General features: G+C 43.5%; 1 protein-coding gene across 1 annotated transcript in view; it reads left to right on the forward strand.

The window, feature by feature from the left end:
- The window catches only part of LOC126482139 (synaptic vesicle glycoprotein 2C-like), a 173,853-nt gene that overhangs the window by 67,006 nt on the left and 85,637 nt on the right, over positions 1-21,210 (forward strand). Inside the window, exon 4 of the mRNA XM_050106116.1 lies at positions 404-566. Within this exon, the coding sequence (XP_049962073.1) occupies positions 404-566 (163 nt within the window). The remainder of the gene's footprint in view (positions 1-403; positions 567-21,210) is intronic.

A 21,210-nucleotide genomic window follows, 5' to 3' on the forward strand; every position in this document is an offset into this window, starting at 1 on the left:
GACTGAATCTGCTCTCATCCGAGAAGTGTACTCGATGCAATTCCTCGTTGGTCCAGTCCCTAGATTCTTGGGACCATGGCAAACAGTGACGCTTACGTGTGTGTGTGTGTGTGTGTGTGTGTGTGTGTGTGTGTGTGTGTGTGTGTTTGTGGTCTGACGCCTGCAACAGCGTGCTGTGGTACTTTAATATGTAGATTTCATTGTTTGACATGCCATGTACCCGCCAATACACAGAAAAGTAGTTACGTAACTTAATTTTTTAGGTGGTAATTAAAACTTTGCCTACCCTCGTGTAACTGTTTGACGTGACTGGAAGCCCGAAAAGATTTTATTCACATCCAGCGACATTTAAATATCTGGACGAGACAGTGGTTAAAATGTCTGTTTATGTTTTCTGTTGCAGGCATGATCACTAGTGCGTTCATGTGGGGCGGCCTGTCGGACACGCTGGGCCGTCAGCGCCTGCTCAGGATCAGCCTGATAGTGGACGGGCTGCTGGCGCTCGCCTCGGCGTTCGCTGTCCAGCTGTGGGCCATGTTCCTGCTACGGTATCTAGTCGGCTTCACGTAAGTGCCCCACAACGTCCTTACCTCTGGCTGCAGCTGAACGTCAAGTCAGCTACATCTACATCTACATCTACATCCATACTCCGCAAGCCACCTGACGGTGTGTGGCGGAGGGCACCTTGAGTACCTCTATCGGTTGTCCCTTTTATTTCAGTCTCGTATGGTTCGTGGAAAGAAGGATTGTCGGTATGCCTCTGTGTGGGCTCTAATATCTCTGATTTTATCCTCATGGTCTCTTCGCGAGATATACGTAGGAGGGAGCAATATACTGCTTGACTCCTCGGTGAAGGTATTTTCTCGAAACTTCAACAAAAGTCCGTACCGAGCTACTGAGCGTCTCTACTGCAGAGCCTTCCACTGGAGTTTATCTATCATCTCCGTAACGCTTTCGCGATTACTAAATGATCCTGTAACGAAGCGCGCTGCTCCCCGTTGGATCTTCTGTATGTCCTGTATCAACCCTATCTGGTACGGATCCCACAATCCTACACCGGTGAGCAGTATCAAGCAGTGGGCGAACAAGTGTACAGTAACCCACTTCCTTTGTTTTCGGATTGCATTTCCATAGGATTCTTCCAATGAATCTCAGTCTGGCATCTGCTTTACCGACGATCAACTTTATATGATCATTCCATTTTAAATCACTCCTAATGCCTACTCCCAGATAATTTATGGAATTAACTGCTTCCAGTTGCTGACCTGCTATATTGTAGCTAAATGATAAGGGATCTTTCTTTCTATGTATTCGCAGCACATTACACTTGTCTACATTGAGATTCAATTGCCATTCCCTGCACCATGCGTCAATTCGCTGCGGATCCTCCTGCGTTTCAGTACAATTTTCCATTGTCACTACATCTCGATATACCACAGCATCATCAGCAAAAAGTCTCAGCGAACTTTCGATGTCATCCACAAGGTCATTTACGTATATTGTGAATAGCAACGGTCCTACGACACTCCCCTGCGGCACATCTGAAATCACTCTCACTTCGGAAGACTTCTCTCCATTGAGAATGACATGCTGCGTTCTGTTATCTAGGAACTCTTCAGTCCAATCACACAATCGGTCTGACAGTCCATATGCTCTTACTTTGTTCATTAAACGACTGTGGGGAACTGTAACGAACGCCTTGCGGAAGTCAAGAAACACGGCATGTACCTGGGAACCCGTGTCTATGGCCCTCTGAGTCTCGTGGACGAATAGCGCGAGCTGGGTTTCACACTATCGTCTTTTTCGAAACCCATGCTGATTCCTACAGAGTAGATTTCTAGTTTCCAGAAAAGTCATTATACTCGAACACAATACGTGTTCCAAAATTCTACAACTGATAGACGTTAGAGATATATGTTGTGATACTGCCGAAATACGAATGTGGAGCTTCTTTCCCCTACTTTCATTTGTATTCGTGTTTCTGTTTATCGAATGTGCCATGACATACTTACTTGTTCCTTCCGTAAGGAAGCCAGCACAGAAAATACAGTTTTACAGTTCGCTACCCTGCTACTATTTGTTCAAGAGGTCCTAACCGAAGCCTCAGCGGAGCGAGGTGCAGGGAACGGAGGAATAAGTTCCGACCAGTCCAATACATAGACAGCCGCGTGGAGTGGTGGGGAATTGAAGGAGGGAAAGTAAGTTGCGCTTTCCTGATGCAGTGTGTAGCAGCCCTTTTTCTGTTTTCGCTTTTTCGTCTAATACGTGAAAGTTTGATTTTATTTTTTACACATTGACTGTCATTGAAGGGGTTTACTTTTATTTAATATTGTCCCGGCTAAGTATCAGATTGATTACTTTTAAAACCCAATGTTAAACGTGGGTCATTACACAACCCAATGTTAAACGTGGGTCATTACACAACCCAGTGTTAAACGTGGGTCATTACACATATAGTCTCCCAACTCTGAGAGAAAAAATCTTTAGTAGCTTTACTACCAATGTTTACAGACAACGGTACTTTAACCTTTCGTTCAATTGTTTTAGTTACTAATCGCTAGTTTGTTCTTGCCATAGATCACGTAACCTTAACGTTTATTAATCTAAGTTAAATTAATGTTCAAGACTTGTATTATGTTTCAAATTAACAACGTCAGTTCATTGACAAGAATTATTAATAAATAGGTTCACTCATACGATCTCATTCAAAGAAGTTCTTTAATTAGATGTCTAAGTAGGAGTCCCGCTAGCATCAGAGATGTTAGATAATCTCCTGTCACTTTCGGTGAATAAGTTATTTCTATTTAATATCCGCAAACTGTCATTAACTAATATCATTAGTCGCGTGAAGTTAAAGTTTCCCCCTATCACAATTCAAAGTCCGAATCGGGATAAAATTCTCAATTCAGTAAAGCGTTTAAATATTTACACGAATTGACATTAAAGCCAAAGACATTTCTATTCACCTTCCCGCTTATCCAATCTGATAAATGTCCAAATTAAAGTCTTGAAATGACAATCCTCAAAAACAATCTCGTCACGATCTATTCTTGATCCCCGTTTAATAAAGTCCCAATTGTTGTTCTCTAAAGCTGTACGTCCTAAATAACTTCCAAACTAGAACAGACTAGAGACTGGAGTATCGTAATGACAACATATGGGTATTTATACTTTAATAAACACTATCTTTGGTGTCCCAGACCTACGTTCTATGACTATAATATTGATTTTCTTACGTATTGAAATAACTAATATTTTAATATTTTCTACTGTTTTTCCCCCTTCCCATGTTACTAAAATTTATAATTAAATTTTCCTTTTCTTTTCTTTTGCTTTCTATACTAGATTTTTCCCTCTATTTGTTTTTTATTTATTTTTCGTAATTACTACTTGTGGAGGGACTTGGGTCATTTTGTAAATTGATATTTTAAGGACATGGGAGCTAATTTGCGAGATATTTTTGTTTTTTAAACACCGAGAGGCGCTGTAGGTGTTCAAGTTCTGGTTCGACCTACTGCTTCGGCATAGCACGGAACGACATCACTTCGTAACAACTACCATGCACACGAGTAGTGTATTTAGATTTCCAGTATTGGCAGCGTTTGGATAGGAAACCTTCGTTAACCGAAGCCGACCGACTTATACAGAAAAGAAATCCACTACTGTACAACTACACTATTGATGACTAACCGCTGGTAACAACATCTATTGTAAACTATCTAGGAGTAACTATCCAGAGCGTCATTGAGTGGAATGACCACATAAAACAAATAGTGGGAGAAGCAGAAGCTTGTTCGACTGATTCTTGAGTATTTTTCCATCTCTCTGGGATCCCTACCAGATAGGATTCATAGAAGAGTTAGAGAAGATCCAACGAAGAGCTGCGCGTTCCGTCAAGGGATCGTTTAGCCGGCGCGAGAGCGTCATACAGTTGCTCAACAAACTCCATTGGCAGACGCTACAAACGAGACGTTGTGCATCACGGAGAGGTTTGCTATTGATATTTCGAGAGATCACTTTCCGGGAAGAGTCGCACAACATATTATTCCCCCCCCCCCCCCCCCCCAACCGACAATCGTCAATCGTTCTTGCCACGCACTATTAGCGAGTGGATTGGAGGGTTCAAAAAGTACCTTCCCCCACACACCACAAGATGGCTTGCGGAGTATGATGTAGGTGCAGATGTGCAGATGTAGACACCAACTTCAGCACATCAGAGAACCTTCGGTGAGCACGTGAATAAATAGTACATCGGACACGATACTGCAGTGCCTGTGTGGTTCATAAGTACTAGGCAATGTTCCTTCGGACACAAGTGCATATCCGAAGGAGCAGGCACTGCGGTGACTACAGCCGTTAGGAAATACGTGAAATGTATTAGCATTTGTGAGTATGGCCAACAATCAGCTTTGTAATCGAATGACAACCGTGAAAATTTGTGCCGGAGCGGGATTCCAACCCGGATTTCCCGCTTATCGCGAAGCGGTCGCCTCACCATTAGTCTATCCGAGCACTCACCACGGCCAGACCCAAACTCCCGAATATCGTCCGCCACCCACGTGTCTACGACCTGCACTCGTACATCCATTACGTATATTCTCGTACAGAAGAGACATTTTATTTTTAAACTGAAAGCCACTTGCTCGGTTTCAGCTGATAAATACGACGTTGCAGTGCGTGGGTTGTCCAGAACAGCTATGCAATGTTCCTCAGAACTCGCACGCATTTGAAAAAAAAAGTCTTCCCTGTACGGGAATAAGCATAAAAGATGTACGAGTGCAGTTTGTAGACACATGGTTAACGACATATGGAAGTTAGAGTCAAGCTCGGATAGCCTATTGGTAAGTCGATCACACGTGATAAGTGGGAAATCCTGGTCCGAGTCCCGGTGAGGCATAACTTTTCATTGTCGTTCCATTACGTAGCTGACAGCCGTCCGTATTTGGAACTGCGAATACTAAGAGCAGGCACTGCCTGCAGGGAGAGAGGCTGTTAAAACTAAATTTTTTGAAACAGCCACAAGCCGCACTATGTAATTTTTATTTACCTGTTTCGCTCTTCAAATCCACAAGAGCGTCATCAGAATATACCCTGTAAAAGATATAAGTTGAGATAATACGACAAACTTGAATTTTCATTACGTAAAGTACATATTCTACTGCCAGTATGGTGCCTTACATTTAAAGTTGATGACAGCAATAAAGACGGTCTTTAAAGTTAGCTGACAGCTCTAATGATTACTCTGAGTGTAATATAGTACATAACTTACGTTTAAAGTATATTTAAAGCACAGTAGTAAATGATGACTTTGACAGCGCCAAAAATGAAACTGACTGTACAACGGTACTTGTAACGTTCATGGTATAGTCTATCCAAAGACAATTTACAACTTTAGAAAACGAAAGATACATTTTAATCGCCTATAGTCATCTCATATACACTCCTGGAAATGGAAAAAAGAACACATTGACACCGGTGTGTCAGACCCACCATACTTGCTCCGGACACTGCGAGAGGGCTGTACAAGCAATGATCACACGCACGGCACAGCGGACACACCAGGAACCGCGGTGTTGGCCGTCGAATGGCGCTAGCTGCGCAGCATTTGTGCACCGCCGCCGTCAGTGTCAGCCAGTTTGCCGTGGCATACGGAGCTCCATCGCAGTCTTTAACACTGGTAGCATGCCGCGACAGCGTGGACGTGAACCGTATGTGCAGTTGACGGACTTTGAGCGAGGGCGTAGAGTGGGCATGCGGGAGGCCGGGTGGACGTACCGCCGAATTGCTCAACACGTGGGGCGTGAGGTCTCCACAGTACATCGATGTTGTCGCCAGTGGTCGGCGGAATGTGCACGTGCCCGTCGACCTGGGACCGGACCGCAGCGACGCACGGATGCACGCCAAGACCGTAGGATCCTACGCAGTGCCGTAGGAGACCGCACCGCCACTTCCCAGCAAATTAGGGACACTGTTGCTCCTGGGGTATCGGCGAGGACCATTCGCAACCGTCTCCATGAAGCTGGGCTACGGTCCCGCACACCGTTAGGCCGTCTTCCGCTCACGCCCCAACATCGTGCAGCCCGCCTCCAGTGGTGTCGCGACAGGCGTGAATGGAGGGACGAATGGAGACGTGTCGTCTTCAGCGATGAGAGTCGCTTCTGCCTTGGTGCCAATGACGGTCGTATGCGTGTTTGGCGCCGTGCAGGTGAGCGCCACAATCAGGACTGCATACGACCGAGGCACACAGGGCCAACACCCGGCATCATGGTGTGGGGAGCGATCTCCTACACTGGCCGTACACCACTGGTGATCGTCGAGGGGACACTGAATAGTGCACGGTACATCCAAACCGTCATCGAACCCATCGTTCTACCATTCCTAGACTGGCAAGGGAACTTGCTGTTACAACAGGAAAATGCACGTCCGCATGTATCCCGTGCCGCCCAACGTGCTCTAGAAGGTGTAAGTCAACTACCCTGGCCAGCAAGATCTCCGGATCTGTCCCCCATTGAGCATGTTTGGGACTGGATGAAGCGTCGTCTCACGCCGTCTGCACGTCCAGCACGAACGCTGGTCCAACTGAGGCGCCAGGTGGAAATGGCATGGCAAGCCGTTCCACAGGACTACATCCAGCATCTCTACGATCGTCTCCATGGGAGAATAGCAGCCTGCATTGCTGCGAAAGGTGGATATACACTGTACTAGTGCCGACATTGTGCATGCTCTGTTGCCTGTGTCTATGTGCCTGTGGTTCTGTCAGTGTGATCATGTGATGTATCTGACCCCAGGAATGTGTCAATAAAGTTTCCCCTTCCTGGGACAATGAATTCACGGTGTTCTTATTTCAATTTCCAGGAGTGTATGTACATATCTGCTTATCTTTCAAGTAAATACGAGTATATCTATAAAAATTAAAATGTCTTTCAAAATACATTATAAAAATACTTATTTAAAAATGGCTACGCAAAAATACATTGAAAACTACCGTTTTTAAAAATATTTCTGTTAGGATGATACGGCAGATACTAAGTTTTGGTTGCCTATCTACAACACTGCGTCAAATAACTGGCGGAACACATATAAATTAAATTCGCTTCGTGTGTTTAATAAATTTTTCTGGTTTTTCTTCTTTTCTACGAAAATTTCCAATTCTTCCGACACATTTAACAGATGAGCTTTATCTGCGGTGTGCATAATTTTCATATTGTCTTGTACCTCACCTAAATTATGTTTAGTTGTTCTCAAATGTTCATCCAATGCTATACGATTTGAATTTAAATTGCAGTGTTCCTTGTAACTTATGTTAAACGCTGTTCCAGTTTGCCCTTTGTATGTGCTTTGACAATTTCAGCGGTTCATTTTATATGCTCTTGAATTTTGCTATTTGTCCTTAAGGATATTTTGCTTGTGTATTAGTGCGTATCTAAAGGAACTGCTAGTTCTAAATGCCACTTTCACTTTCTGTCTTGGGAAACATCTCGCAATACGGTCTGTTATAGCAACTTTGTATGTGAGTGTAATATACCTTTTCTTATTTACTGGCTTCTCTTTATTATTGTTTTTCTTTAGTTTGATGTTATTATCTATAGTGTGGTAAAATTTCATTATATCACGTTCTAGGTAGTGGTTCCTTAACGCTATCTTTCTGATTTTCTGTATTTCTGAAGATCTATCTTCGTCTGTGAGTGGTAACTGCAACATTCTGCATAAAGGTGAATAGAAATATGCTTTTATATGCTGGATTGGAGTATTCGTGCTGTTGTTGTTGTTGTTGTTGTTGTGGTCTTCAGTCCTCTCCATGCTACCCTAACCTGTGGAAGCTTCTTCATCTCTCAGTACTTACTGCAACCCACATCCTTCTGAATCTGCTTAGTGTATTCATCTCTTGGTCTCCCTCTACGATTTTTACCCTCCACGCTGCCCTCAAATGCTAAATCTGTGATCCCTTGATGCCTCAAAACATGTCCTACCAACCGGTCCCTTCTTTTTGTCAAGTTGTGCCACAAACTCCTCTTCTCCCCAATTCTATTCAATACATCCTCATTAGTTATGTGATCTACCCATCTAATCTTCAGCATTCTTCTGTAGCACCACATTTCGAAAGCTTCTATTCTCTTCTTGTCCAAACTATTGATCGTCCATGTCTCACTTCCATACATGGCTACACTCCATACAAATACTTTCAGAAACGACTTCCTGACACTTAAATCTATACTCGATGTTAACAAGTTTCTCTTCTTCAGAAACGATTTCCTTGCCATTGCCAGTCTACATTTTATATCCTCTCTACTTCGACCATCATCAGTTATTTTACTCCCCAAATAGCAAAACTCCTTTACTACTTTAAGTGTCTCATTTCCTAATCTAATTCCCTCAGCATCACCCGATTTAATTTGACTACATTCCATTATTCTCGTTTTGCTTTTGTTGATGTTCATTTTATATCCTCCTTTCAAGACACTGTCCATTCCGTTCAACTGCTCTTCCAAGTCCTTTGCTGTCTCTGACGGAATTACAATGTCATCGGCGAACCTCAAAGTTTTTATTTCTTCTCCATGAATTTTAATACCTACTCCGAATTTTTCTTTTGTTTCCTTTACTGCTTGCTCAATACACAGATTGAATAACATCGGGGATAGACTACAACCCTGTCTCACTCCCTTCCCAACCATTGCTTCCCTTTCATGTCCCTCAACTCTTATAACTGCCATCTGGTTTCTATACAAATTGTAAATAGCCTTTCGCTCCCTGTCTTTTACTCCTGCCACCTTCAGAGTTTGATAGAGAGTATTCCAGTTAACATTTTCAAGAGCTTTCTCTAAGTCTGCAAATGCTAGAAACGTAGGTTTGCCTTTTCTTAATCTTTCTTCTAAGATAAGTCGTAAGGTTAGTATTGCCTCACGTGTTCCAACATTTCTACGGAATCCAAACTGATCCTCCCCGAGGTCCGTCTCTACCAGTTTTTCCACTCGTCTAAAGAATTCGCGTTAGTATTTTGCAGCCGTGACTTATTAAACTGATAGTTCGGTAATTTTCACATCTGTCAACACCTGCTTTCTTTGGGATTGGAATTATTATATTCTTATATATATATTATATAGTCACTTGTATTCGTATTATTCCCAGTAATTGTACCTGAATATGTAGGCTTCCTGTAAACTTTAAAAATATGTCTCCCATTCGATCTACTGACTGACGAATCGAGAAAATTGATGCTATTATCAGTTTTGTGTTCAACAGTGAACTTAATTTTTGGATGTATTTGGTTGAGATTGTCTGTTATTTCATTTAAATCTTGCTTGTTCCTTTAAATTGAAGTACACTGTCATCAACATACCGGTGATAATACAGTATTTTCTGCTTTATACCGGAGAATTTATCAGAAACTCTAATTTCCAAGTCATTAAAAAACATATCTGATAAGATACTGGATAAACTATTACCCGTCGCTAGACCGTCTACCACGCGGTAAATTTTTCCATCACTGGTAAATTACCTTAATTCAAGGCTAAATAGCAAAGAGTCTACCAGTTCTACAACCTGACCCACTGCCATCTGAGAAAACTTCCACCATCAAAAATAGCATCCAGTTTGCTAACAATGTTGTGAATATGAATATCTAATACGATGTGATTTTCACGTCTTGGGATGTTACTAATATGTTTACGAACATACCACTTGATGAAACATTAGAAATAATTAAACGCAATTTGCTACAGCATGGAACTATGGTAATCGAGTAATTTTAAAGACCACAGTCTCATGACGAATGATGGCGGAACTGTCGAGAGCAAACGTGAAGAAAATGTAGCGTAAATTTCATAGTCATGTTATCGTATTAGGTGGAGATTCAACTTACCAAAATCGATTGGGAGAGGGATTGGAACTCGCACGGATGTCTAGTATCAATCGTTCTAACGCGAACCATTCGCGACTGCTGGAAAAGGAAAGTTGGTGGTTGAGTCGAGGGGGGGGGGGGGGGGAGGGGGGGGGGCGGGCGGAAATAACAATGGTATACAAGGGACCCTTCACTGACCCTGCAACGTGGTTTACGGAATATAGATGGTAGAAGAAGCTGTAGATGCAGATGCTGAAACGCAGGATAATGCTTCAGTGGGAGGAACAGTCGCTGCCTCCGGCCGCAGTATGGAATGAAGTTTAGTCGCTGAGCTTCCGGCTGGCATACGGATTTCTTCTCCGACTAGAGGATCCACCAGGGCGCTGTGCCTGTGGTGTGCTTGTAATTGTGCAGCAGAATTTGTATTATGGCAAGATAGCGGGGGCTACAATCGACTTGGCAGCTGATCTGTCCTCTGTTTTAGTGGACGATGAAGCGAATGTGGTCGATGTTTTAAAACTATATTTATCACCCGCGCTTCTATTCAGGTTAGTAGGTATATGATTTTAATGTATTTCTAGAGTACCTGACTCATCGACTGTAGACTGAGTTTTATGTATTTTTAGCTAATGTGTGAAAGCGTCAGTGCAAGTGAGTGGGGATTAGGCAGAGTGAACCAGATCCCTGTTTCGAATTTGACTTTCAAGACACATGATTGGGTATTTTGCTACACTCATCTCGAATTACAGTAAAAGTGATTAGGGTCTCAATGTTGAAGCATGATACATTTAATTTTTGGTTATTGCAGATTATAAAAGCTGATACATTAGACGAAATGACTGCTACCAGAGCATCAAAGGAAACTATCAGAAATATGATGATGTTTTAAAAAGCAGGAGCAGATTTAAGCATAAGGTTTGCAGAGATAAATTTGTGGAAAACGTATTCACTGTTTCTCTCTTGCAACAGGGACCAGACAGTTGTCAAATTTGCTCGCATAAATTCTCGTTCGTACGAATGAATAAATTTTTCAGAGCGACAGAAACTATCGGGAACAAATAATCGAACAGCGTGCATTAGTATTCTGCGCAATACTCGGTAGATGCCGGACCAGCAAACAGAGCGCAGTGCCCTGCCAAGTTTCACTAGGCACGTACAGGAAACACGTGTCGAAGGTAACCTTGCGACAGCGTGGCGCGTCGCTTCAATTAATAAACGAGTTCTTTGTAAGCTAGAGAGAGAGAGAGAGAGAGAGAGAGAAGCTATGTAACTAAAATACATTTAAGTTTATAAAGTTTATCAAAACTTTGTTTGCTTGCTACATGGGAATATATATATATATATATATATATATATATATATATATATATATATATATATATAGAGGGAAACATTCCACGTGGAAAAATATATCTAAAAACAAAGATGATGTGACTTACCAAACGAAAGCGTTGGAACGTCGATAGACACACAAACATACACACAAAATTCTAGCTTTCGCAACCAACGGTTGCTTCGTCAGGAAAGAGGGAAGGAGAGGGAAAGACGAAAGGATGTGGGTTTTAAGGGAGAGGGTAAGGATTCATTCCAATCCCGGGAGCGGAAAGACTTACCTTAGGGGGGAAAAACGGACGGGTATACACTCGCGCACACACACACACACACACACACACACACACACACACATATCCATCCACACATATACAAACACAAGCAGACATTTTCAAAGGCAAAGAGTTTGGGCAGAGATGTCAGTCGAGGCGGAAGTCCAGGGGCAAAGATGTTGTTGAATGACAGGTGAGGTATGAGTGGCGGCAACTTGAAATTAGCGGAGATTGAAGCCTGGTGGATAACGGGAAGAGAGGATGTATTGAAGAGCAAGTTCCCATCTCTGGAGTTCGGATAGGTTGGTGTTAGTGGGAAGTATCCAGATAACCCGGACGGTGTAACACTGTGCCAAGATGTGCTGGCCGTGTACCAAGGCATGTTTAGCCACAGGGTGATCCTCATTACCAACAAACACTGTCTGCCTGTGTCCATTTATGCGAATGGACAGTTTGTTGCTGGTCATTCCCACATAGAATGCGTCACAGTGTAGGCAGGTCAGTTGGTAAATCACGTGGGTGGTTTTACACGTGGCTCTGCCTTTGATCGTGTACACCTTCCGGGTTACAGGACTGTAGTAGGTGGTGGTGGGAGGGTGCATGGGACAGGTTTTACACCGGGGGTGGTTACAAGGGTAGGAGCCAGAGGGTAGGGGAGGTGGTTTGGGGATTCCATAGGGATGAACTAAGAGGTTACGAAGGTTAGGTGGACGGCGGAAAGACTCTTGGTGGAGTGGGGAGGATTTCATGAAGGATGGATCTCATTTCAGGGCAGGATTTGAGGAAGTCGTATCCCTGCTGGAGAGCCACATTCAGAATCTGATCCAGTCCCGGAAAGTATCCTGTCACAAGTGGGGCACTTTTGTGGTTCTTCTGTGGGAGGTTCTGGGTTTGAGGGGATGAGGAAGTGGCTCTGGTTATTTGCTTCTGTACCAGGTCGGGAGGGTAGTTGCGGGATGCGAAAGCTGTTGTCAAATTGTTGGTGTAATGGTTCAGGGATTCCGGACTGAAGCAGATTCGTTTGCCACGAAGACCTAGGCTGTAGGGAAGGGGCCGTTTGATGTGGAATGGGTGGCAGCTGTCATAATGGAAGTACTGTTGCTTGTTGGTGGGTTTGATGTGGACGGATGTGTGAAGCTGGCCATTGGACAGATGGAGGTGAACGTCAAGGAAAGTGGCATGGGATTTGGAGTAGGACCAGGTGAATCTGATGGAACCAAAGGAGTTGAGGTTGGAGAGGAAATTCTGGAGTTCTTCTTCACTGTGAGTCCAGATCATGAAGATGTCATCAACAAACCTGGATGGATGCTCTGAACAGCCGGTGTGGATGTGGGAGAGGAAAGATTGAGGACTTTGATTAAGGATAGGAGTTGACAGGTGTGTTCATCGGCTGAGTTGATGTGTAGGTGAAGGATTAGGTTGGTGAGGGCAATGGATTGTTCAGTTTGGAACTAGTATAGGGACTGATGGAAAGAAGGCTTGCAGCCAGAGATGGAAACTTGAAGTGTGAGGCCTTTGGGGGTAATGCCAAATGTCAGACAAGCCTGAGAAAATAAAATATGGGAGCGTAATCTGGCTAGGGCGAAGGCATGTTTGCGGAGGGAATGTAAATAAAACTTAATGGGGTCGTTGTGGGGGTGTTGTGAGTGTGACATGGTATTAGAAGGTGGAAAGTCTAACATGAGGCTGAAATGAAAATGACAATAAAAATATATGGGGAGATTGTATATATATAGGCTGTTTTCTGTTTGTCGACCACTGTTACTGTCTCAAAATGACAGGTTTCGGGTAATGCCACCCATCTTCAAATCATATTTCTTAGTTACAGAGACTAATAGCCTACTCTACTGTGTGCAGAAGGGCAGTGCATTGACTGAGCTGTCATTTGTACTCAGGTGATTCATGTGAAAAGGTTTTGGACTTGTTTATGGCCGCACGACGGGAATTTAGTCTTTGAATGCGGTATGGTAGTTGGAGCTACACGCATGGGACATTATATTTCGCATATCGTTAGGGAATTCAATATTCCTAGAGCCGCTGTGTCAAGCCTGTGGCGAGAATACCACGTTTCAGGCAGTCATCTCACCACGGAAAACGCTGAGGCCGACGACCTTCAGTTAACGACCGTGTACGTAGAGTCTTCAGTGCTAAGAGACAAGAAACACTAAAATAACCACTTAGATTAACGTGGAACATACGACGGACGTATCCCCTTGGACAACGCGCCGAAATTTGGCGTCAATAGCCTGTGGCAGCAGACTACCGGCGCGTGTGCCTTTGGGCAACAGCGCCACGGCCAGACTTGTGGCTGGTCGGATGCGGCCGGGTTTGCATGGAAAGGTGCCGCGCAACGCAGGCTGAGCAGCCTGCGGCCAGCACTTTGTCATGCGACCAGCCTCCGGCCAGCGCGGAGCTGAATGGGGAGGCCGGCATGTTGCACATGTTGCACTGCCGTTCCAGCTGTGGAGATATTTTACATTTTATTATTTGTTTGCTGCTGCGTGTTTGCAGAAGGTTCTTTATGTCATCATGGACTTTGATACGGAGAAATTTACTATAAACATGAGAGAGAGGCCTGCTTTGTGGCACTTGTCACCTGAAGAATATGCTGACAAAAATGTGAAAAAGAGAATGTGGGAGGAAATCACTATGATGTTCGGGGGCCAGAGAATGTGCAGCACCGCAGGAATAAAACACGATGTGTAAGTTCTACTACTTTCATTTTGCTTTTCTAACACAACATGTGCATATAATTAAGACTTGTGTATGTAATCTATCTGCCATGGCAGAGCGCCTTCATGTACAAAGTAATCGGCAAAAACGTTTCTGTAGCGCCAACTTGATACACGTCTACGTATTCGTTGTGGAATATCCTCATGAACTGAAGGATATGCATACAGTGTATCTAAATATTGAACACCAGCACTCTTTCGTACATAGTTGTGTAAAACACAACATTCCTTACAATGTCTATGGCGAAATCAACGTCCGTACTCAGGGATCTGTGAATGATCCTCCATTTATTTATCCCGAACGTGGACTCTACAAATACATAAGGCACCGCCGTTTTGTTTATGTCCGAAATGTATTTGTCTTGCGGAATGTCCAAGTTATTTGACAGCATTCGCTTATAGAACACTGATTGCTGAAATACCGTTGAGCCGGCCGTGGTGGCCGTGCGGTTCTAGGTGCGTCAGTCGGGAACCGCGTGACTGCTACGGTCGCAGGTTCGAATCCTGCCTCGGGCATGGGTGTGTGTGATGTCCTTAGGTTAGTTAGGTTTAAGTAGTTCTAAATTCTAGGGGACTGATGACCTCAGATGTTAAGTCCCATAGTGCTCAGAGCCATTTGAACCATTTGAACCAAATACCGTTGAGTCAACACATTTACCATACGATCCGACAATTACAGCGACAAATTTATAGATTGCATCATAAACAGTGATTAATACAATAGAGAAATATTTCTTATAGTTGAAGAACACTGATGCACCAGTCGCACCTGCTTACCATCAACGGCGCCAAGACAGTTTCAAAATCTTTTGCTATTTGCAGCCGGTCGTTTTTGGTCGGTTCTGTCAAACATTCATCTTTTAAGATAATCCAGATTGATGAGCATACTGCTCTTACAAGTTCTCTGATTGTTGTTACTCCAAGTCGAAAGGCATGATGCAAATCAACGAACGAATTTCCAGTTGCCAGATATCTGAAAGGGAGAAATTATTTCACACTTTTACGAGATAGATCAGTTTTAAGGCAACCCTTTTCTGAACAAAAGTCTTGAAATATTTTTCTAAGGTAATGTTATAAACTGAGTTGTTCTACTCATTTTCTTTAAATTAACGTTTGTCCCATCAGTTCCTACCACATGTGGTATGCGGAAACTCATCTAATATATCACTACTTGTAGCTTCCCTTTTCAAAGAATAGACATTATTGGTAGCTAAGATAATATTTCATTTCTTACAGGTATGTCGTTACAGAAGAAATGGCGTAACATTAAAGATTCAGAGAGCCGAGAAAAACGGAGATTAACCGGTAAAAGTGGTTCTGCAGCTGCGAGAAAGACGACATATCTGTATTTTAATCTCCTATCATTTCTGAATACTACCAATCCACTGTCGCATACACATAGCAGCGTGTCACTTGTAAATACTGAGAATCAGGCCACAGCAGAAAGTGAAGTTCCAAGCACCAGGCTAGGGTGCTCGATAAGAAAAGGAGAGCAGAAGACGAAATTGGAAGACAACTAATCGATGTTCTGCAAAAACTTGCAGAAGCCAAGCAGCAAATGGCCGCGCGGGATTAGCCGAGCGGTCTCAGGCGCTACAGTCATGGACTGTGCGGCTGGTCCCGGCGGACGTACGAGTCCTCCCTCGGACATAGATGTGTGTGTTTGCCCTTAGAATAATTTAGATTAAGCAGTTCAAAATGGTTAAAATGGCTCTCAGCACTATGGGACTTAACATCTATGGTCATCAGTCCCCTAGAACTTAGAACTACTTAAACCTAACTAACCTAAGGACATCACACAACACCCCGCCATCACGAGGCAGAGAAAATCCCTGACCCCGCCGGGAATCGAACCCGGGAACCTGGGCGTGGGAAACGAGAACGCTACCGCACGACCACGAGCTGCGGGCGATTAAGTAGTGTTTACGCTTAGGGACTGATGACCTTAGCAGTTAAGTTCCATAAGATTTCACATACATTTGAACATTTTGAACAAGCAGCAAATGGACACACAAATGATGACAGATGAGGACAGGCTTTTTTTCTTGTCTTTGGTCAGCGACTTCAGAAAAAAAAAATACCTCAGCATTCGAAGTTATCTGTAAAACGACGAATCTTAAGTATTATTGAAGACGCTCAACAGCATCCTGTCCAAACACATCTTCCTACGAACATTATCCAGCGTACGTTTTCACCATCCACAATCATCAGCTGTATATATTCGTCACGACACCAGCCGCTGTCTATATCGTTATCTTATGATGGAACAGGATATTATCAGGAAACCTATCACACGCAGTCTAGTTCTTCTTCTTCTTCTGCTTCACAAAATAATAATTCACCACAGTTTCCACCAGAAACCACCGATGATGGCAGTATTATAAATAAATTAGAAGCAGTGTTGATCGGACCACCAGCGACAAACAAGAGGATTGCCATGCGCCACCGCCTCCGGCAGACATTCATGGTCCGAAGATGATCTGATAAAAAGATCGAAACCGCTCACCATTGAAAGATTTAAGCCATCAAGACTGCTTCTAATTCATTTATAATAATTACACATCGCTGTTTTCTTATATAATAACTGTTCTTTAAAATGTTGACGGCAGTATTGATAATCGTGTTACATCACCACTACTTACATGTTTGGGTTAATCATCAAGTTAATTTTACTTACTACATAATGTAACATAAACAATTTCATTATTGCTAAAAATTGGTTCAAATGGCTCTGAGCACTATGGTACTTAACTGCTGTGGTCATCAGTCCCCTAGAAATTAGAACTACTTAAACCTAACTAACCTAAGGACATCACGCACATCCATGCCCGAGGCAGGATTCGAACCTGCAACTGTAGCAGCAGCGCGGCTCAAAACTGAAGCGCCTAGAACCGCACGGCCAATCTGGCCGGCTGCTAAAAATTGTCTTTAATAAAACTTACATTAATGTGATTAGCAATTTCTCTTCATTTCCTATGCATTGTCGCATTGCTGTGTCTGTACCTCTTATGCTATCTCGAAATTTCTTTAATGTTTAATCAAAAGTTTTTGTAGACATTCTAGTGAAATTGAAGAATATATCTTCGTGTTCACGAAGTTCACAAAAGAAAGTAACAAACATTCAGTTTGTAGAGCGGGATTGCAACATAGGATGTACCCAGTATCTTTTCTTCTTTCGTTTCGCCTGGCGATGCCAGAAGTACACAGCCGTTGCTGTCTCTGTAATCTCCGTCGTCCGACTGATCTGCGGCCAACAGACTTCCAGCCGTGCTGGCCAACCGCAGTCCTGGTCGCAGTAGCTGCGGCCACGGCTAGCCTTTGGTCTGGGTACTCCGGTCCAATTGAACCAATCATTGACTAGAAACGGTTACGTTCGGCTACCTGAAGACCATCTGCAGCCATTCATCGACTTCTTGTTCCCAAACAACGATGTCATGCCACCGGGCCAACAGTTGTTTGCGACTGGTTTGCAGAATATGCTGGACGATTCGAGATGATGATTTGGTCACCCAGATTGCTCGACATGAATTCCATCGGACATTTATGGGAAATTTTCGTGCACTACATCCTGCACCGGAAATACTTATGCAATTAGAGGCAGCATGGGTCAATACTTCTGCAGGGGACTTCTAACGACATGTTGAATCCATGCCACGTCGAGTTGGCGCACTATTCCGGCCAAAATGAGGTCTGGCGCGACATTAGTAGGTACCCCATGAGTTACGCTGTCTCAGTGTTGTTGTGTTATGTCCGCACTATAACACAAGAAATATTCCGTTATAACCAAATTTATTTGATCTTCTGTCACTCAAAACAAAACTTAAGTTCGACTACACAACACTTCGCTGGCTGTAGCGCCAAGGAGAAATCAGAGTCACTAGTAGAGAATATAAGTCCAAACCACTGCCAACCGCCGGCCGAAGTGGCCGTGCGGTTCTAGGCGCTGCAGTCTGGAACCGCGTGACCGCTACGGTGGCAGGTTCGAATCTTGCCTCGGGCATGGATGTGTGTGATGTCCTTAGATTAGTTAGGTTTAACTAGTTTTAAGTTCTAGGGGACTAATGACCTCAGCAGTTGAGTGCTCAGAGCCATTTGAACCATTTTTGAACCACCGCCAACCAGTCGATACCGACGCGTCGCAAGTTTCCAGCCAGGGAGGCCACAGTACGGTTCGGTCGTCGTGAATCCAGCAGCCGGGTAGTAACACAGTCATAGTCGAAGATTGAACTGGTTAAACGGGCTCAGGGAGCTCGCTTAAATCCGCAGGTCCGGCCAATCAGAGTGTTGGTAGATGGCGCCCTTATGCGGTTGCTCACTCTGGTGGTAAGGGCAGCGCCGCCAGGGTAATCCGTGTCGATAGTGGTGTGTAGGCTGCCGCTAACCCCGCGACGACGCGTTCACTAGCGCCAGTTGTTGACATCGTGTGCGGCGCCAGCGGTACTCGCTGTGTGCCGCGCGTGTTGTAGCACGCCGCGCCGAGTTGACGGCTGCTGTGCGGCGGCCGATACGACAAGTGTGTATGACAATAAACTGATAGCTCCATTAGAACAAGCTACTTTGTAACTGCGACGTATGATCCGAAGATGGGCGACAATGTCTAAAAACCACTGATTTTGAAATAAAAAATATCAGCCATCGACGGACAAAAAAGTAAGGTATTTTGTAAAATTTATGTGTGATGGGACTTCATGAGTGACGATGCATGGAAATGGAACAAACACCTTTCAGTCTTAAGGTTAGAAACTATGTTTCTTGTGTTTCCTGATTGTTATATTGCCAGCCTTTAACACTTGAAAGTCACTTTACTATCCCATGATAGTACTTTAAATTCTTGTCAAAAGGGATCTCTGATAAGGCTGGTATGGATATACACTTTACTGAATCTTCAGGTTTTTATTCATGCCTGTAGGTGATGTCAGTCTCTGCACAGCATATAATTAATATAGCTGAACACTACCTCGTCTGCTGAAATTTTCTTTCATTGTTGCTTGATAAGCGCTCTTTAGCCAAAATGTTCGAACCTTATCTTTTTCTCTCTCCTTTCCCATTGCCGTCTCTTCCCCCTGCCTGCCACCCTCCCTTTCCCTCTCTACCTTTTCTTTTATGAGACCGTACTTGTCAATACCATTTTTCTAAGCGTGAGCCTGTACATTTTCTTGCCTGGATAGCTTTCCGCCTTTCTATTCGATTCAGATCCTGTTTAAATATTTTAAATTTACATATACCAAAAATAAACATAGTTCCTGAGTAACAAAGCTGTGAAAGTTCTGTCACTAACAAATGCCGCTGAACTAAACCAATCACATCCAGTCAACTCGAACAAAATTATGTCTTCTTTTGACCTCCATATAGCTGAAGTGCATCATTTCCCAAGAGGCCATGCCCGTATATCCTGGCGGTCCGGCGCTGACAGTCGCTTTAGGGACATAGCGACACCTGCGATCCCGGTGGACTCATCTCTAATTATCTGCGTACAATTGGCCAATTTTCCTGATACCTTAAACAAAATGAAAGCTACATATTATTCGAATACACACATAACATTTAAAAACTTCTTTATCACTATAACGGCAGCTGTTTTTTTCATTTGCACAAACAGACAGGGGTATGGCGTATGGATACAAGTACCTAAGCCAAGAGCATCTTTCCCTCTATGAAATCAGGCTTCTGAAAATTTACTTTTGAGCCTTCAAGTGCCGTTATATTCCCACCAAACTGGTGAATTTTATTGAAGCAGTTGGCTGTAAATCAGAATGTGATGGCGAGGAATTAAATAGTCACAACTGACATTTACTTCAGTGTGGCTGCCCCTGTCTCATCTGGACCGTAGTCCAAACTAAAGGGATTTCTTTGTGCCCCAGTCATTGTCATTTCTTAGTCAACTCCTGCTTTAATCGTCCAGTACTGAAGATAATATAGTCCTTAAACAATGACTATGGTCTTCTTCAGTCTACTGTCGTCAAGCTTCGTGCTCTGTTGTCGAAGTTGGTTGGCCAAAACTGTGCCGTTTTGCAAAGAATGTCGAGGCTCTATAGATATACATCCAAATACCGATGCTATAGCGTCATTCTTGGTATGTGGGAGGTGCAGTTCTCTACTAACACTTTTTATAATTCTATTGCAATGAAAGTACCCTGTTAGTGCTTTATACATTTAATATTTATAATTCTGAAAAACTGTCAGAAAGCTATATTCATAAGCTCGTAAACCAATGTGATTAGCCTTCGAAGCAGATGTCACTACTCCGCAATCGATCCGGAGCCAGGAAATTTAGAAAGTGGTATTGGTAGAAGTTTCAGTCACCGAAGTTTCACCGGCGAAGAGAATTTCGCCGACAAGGGGTGCTCGTGTACGGTTACTGTTTATCAAACTCTTCCGCAGTGTTGCAAGTTAAACCTCGAAACTACACCGAAGTGTAAAAAAACATGGGATACCTCGTAATATCGTGCCGGACCTCCTTTTGCTCGGCGTAGTGCAGCCACCTGACTTGGCATGGACTCAACACAAGTCGCTGGAAGTCCCCTGCAGAGATACTGAGCCTAACAGCCTCTTTAGTCAGTCGTACGTTGCTTTTTTTTTGTTTTTTTTGTTTTTTGTTTTTTTGTTTTTTTTTTTTTTTTTTGGTCATCAGTCTACTGACTGGTTTGATGCGGCCCGCCACAAATTCCTTTCCTGTGCTATCCTGTGCTAACCTCTTCATCTCAGAGTAGCACTTGCAACCTACGTCCTCAATTATTTGCTTGACGTATTCCAATCTCTGTCTTCCTCTACAGTTTTTGCCCTCTACAGCTCCCTCTAGTACCATGTAAGTCATTCCCTCGTGTCTTAGCAGATGTCCTATCATCCTGTCCCTTCTCCTTTTCAGTGTTTTCCACATATTCCTTTCCTCTCCGATTCTGCGTAAAACCTCCTCATTCCTTACCTTATCAGTCCACCTAATTTTCAACATTCGTCTATAGCACCACATCTCAAATGCTTCGATTCTCTTCTGTTCCGGTTTTCCCACAGTCCATGTTTCACTACCTGTACTCCAGAC

Source organism: Schistocerca serialis, chromosome 5 (genome assembly GCF_023864345.2).
Source record: "Schistocerca serialis cubense isolate TAMUIC-IGC-003099 chromosome 5, iqSchSeri2.2, whole genome shotgun sequence".
Lineage (NCBI taxonomy): Eukaryota > Metazoa > Arthropoda > Insecta > Orthoptera > Acrididae > Schistocerca > Schistocerca serialis.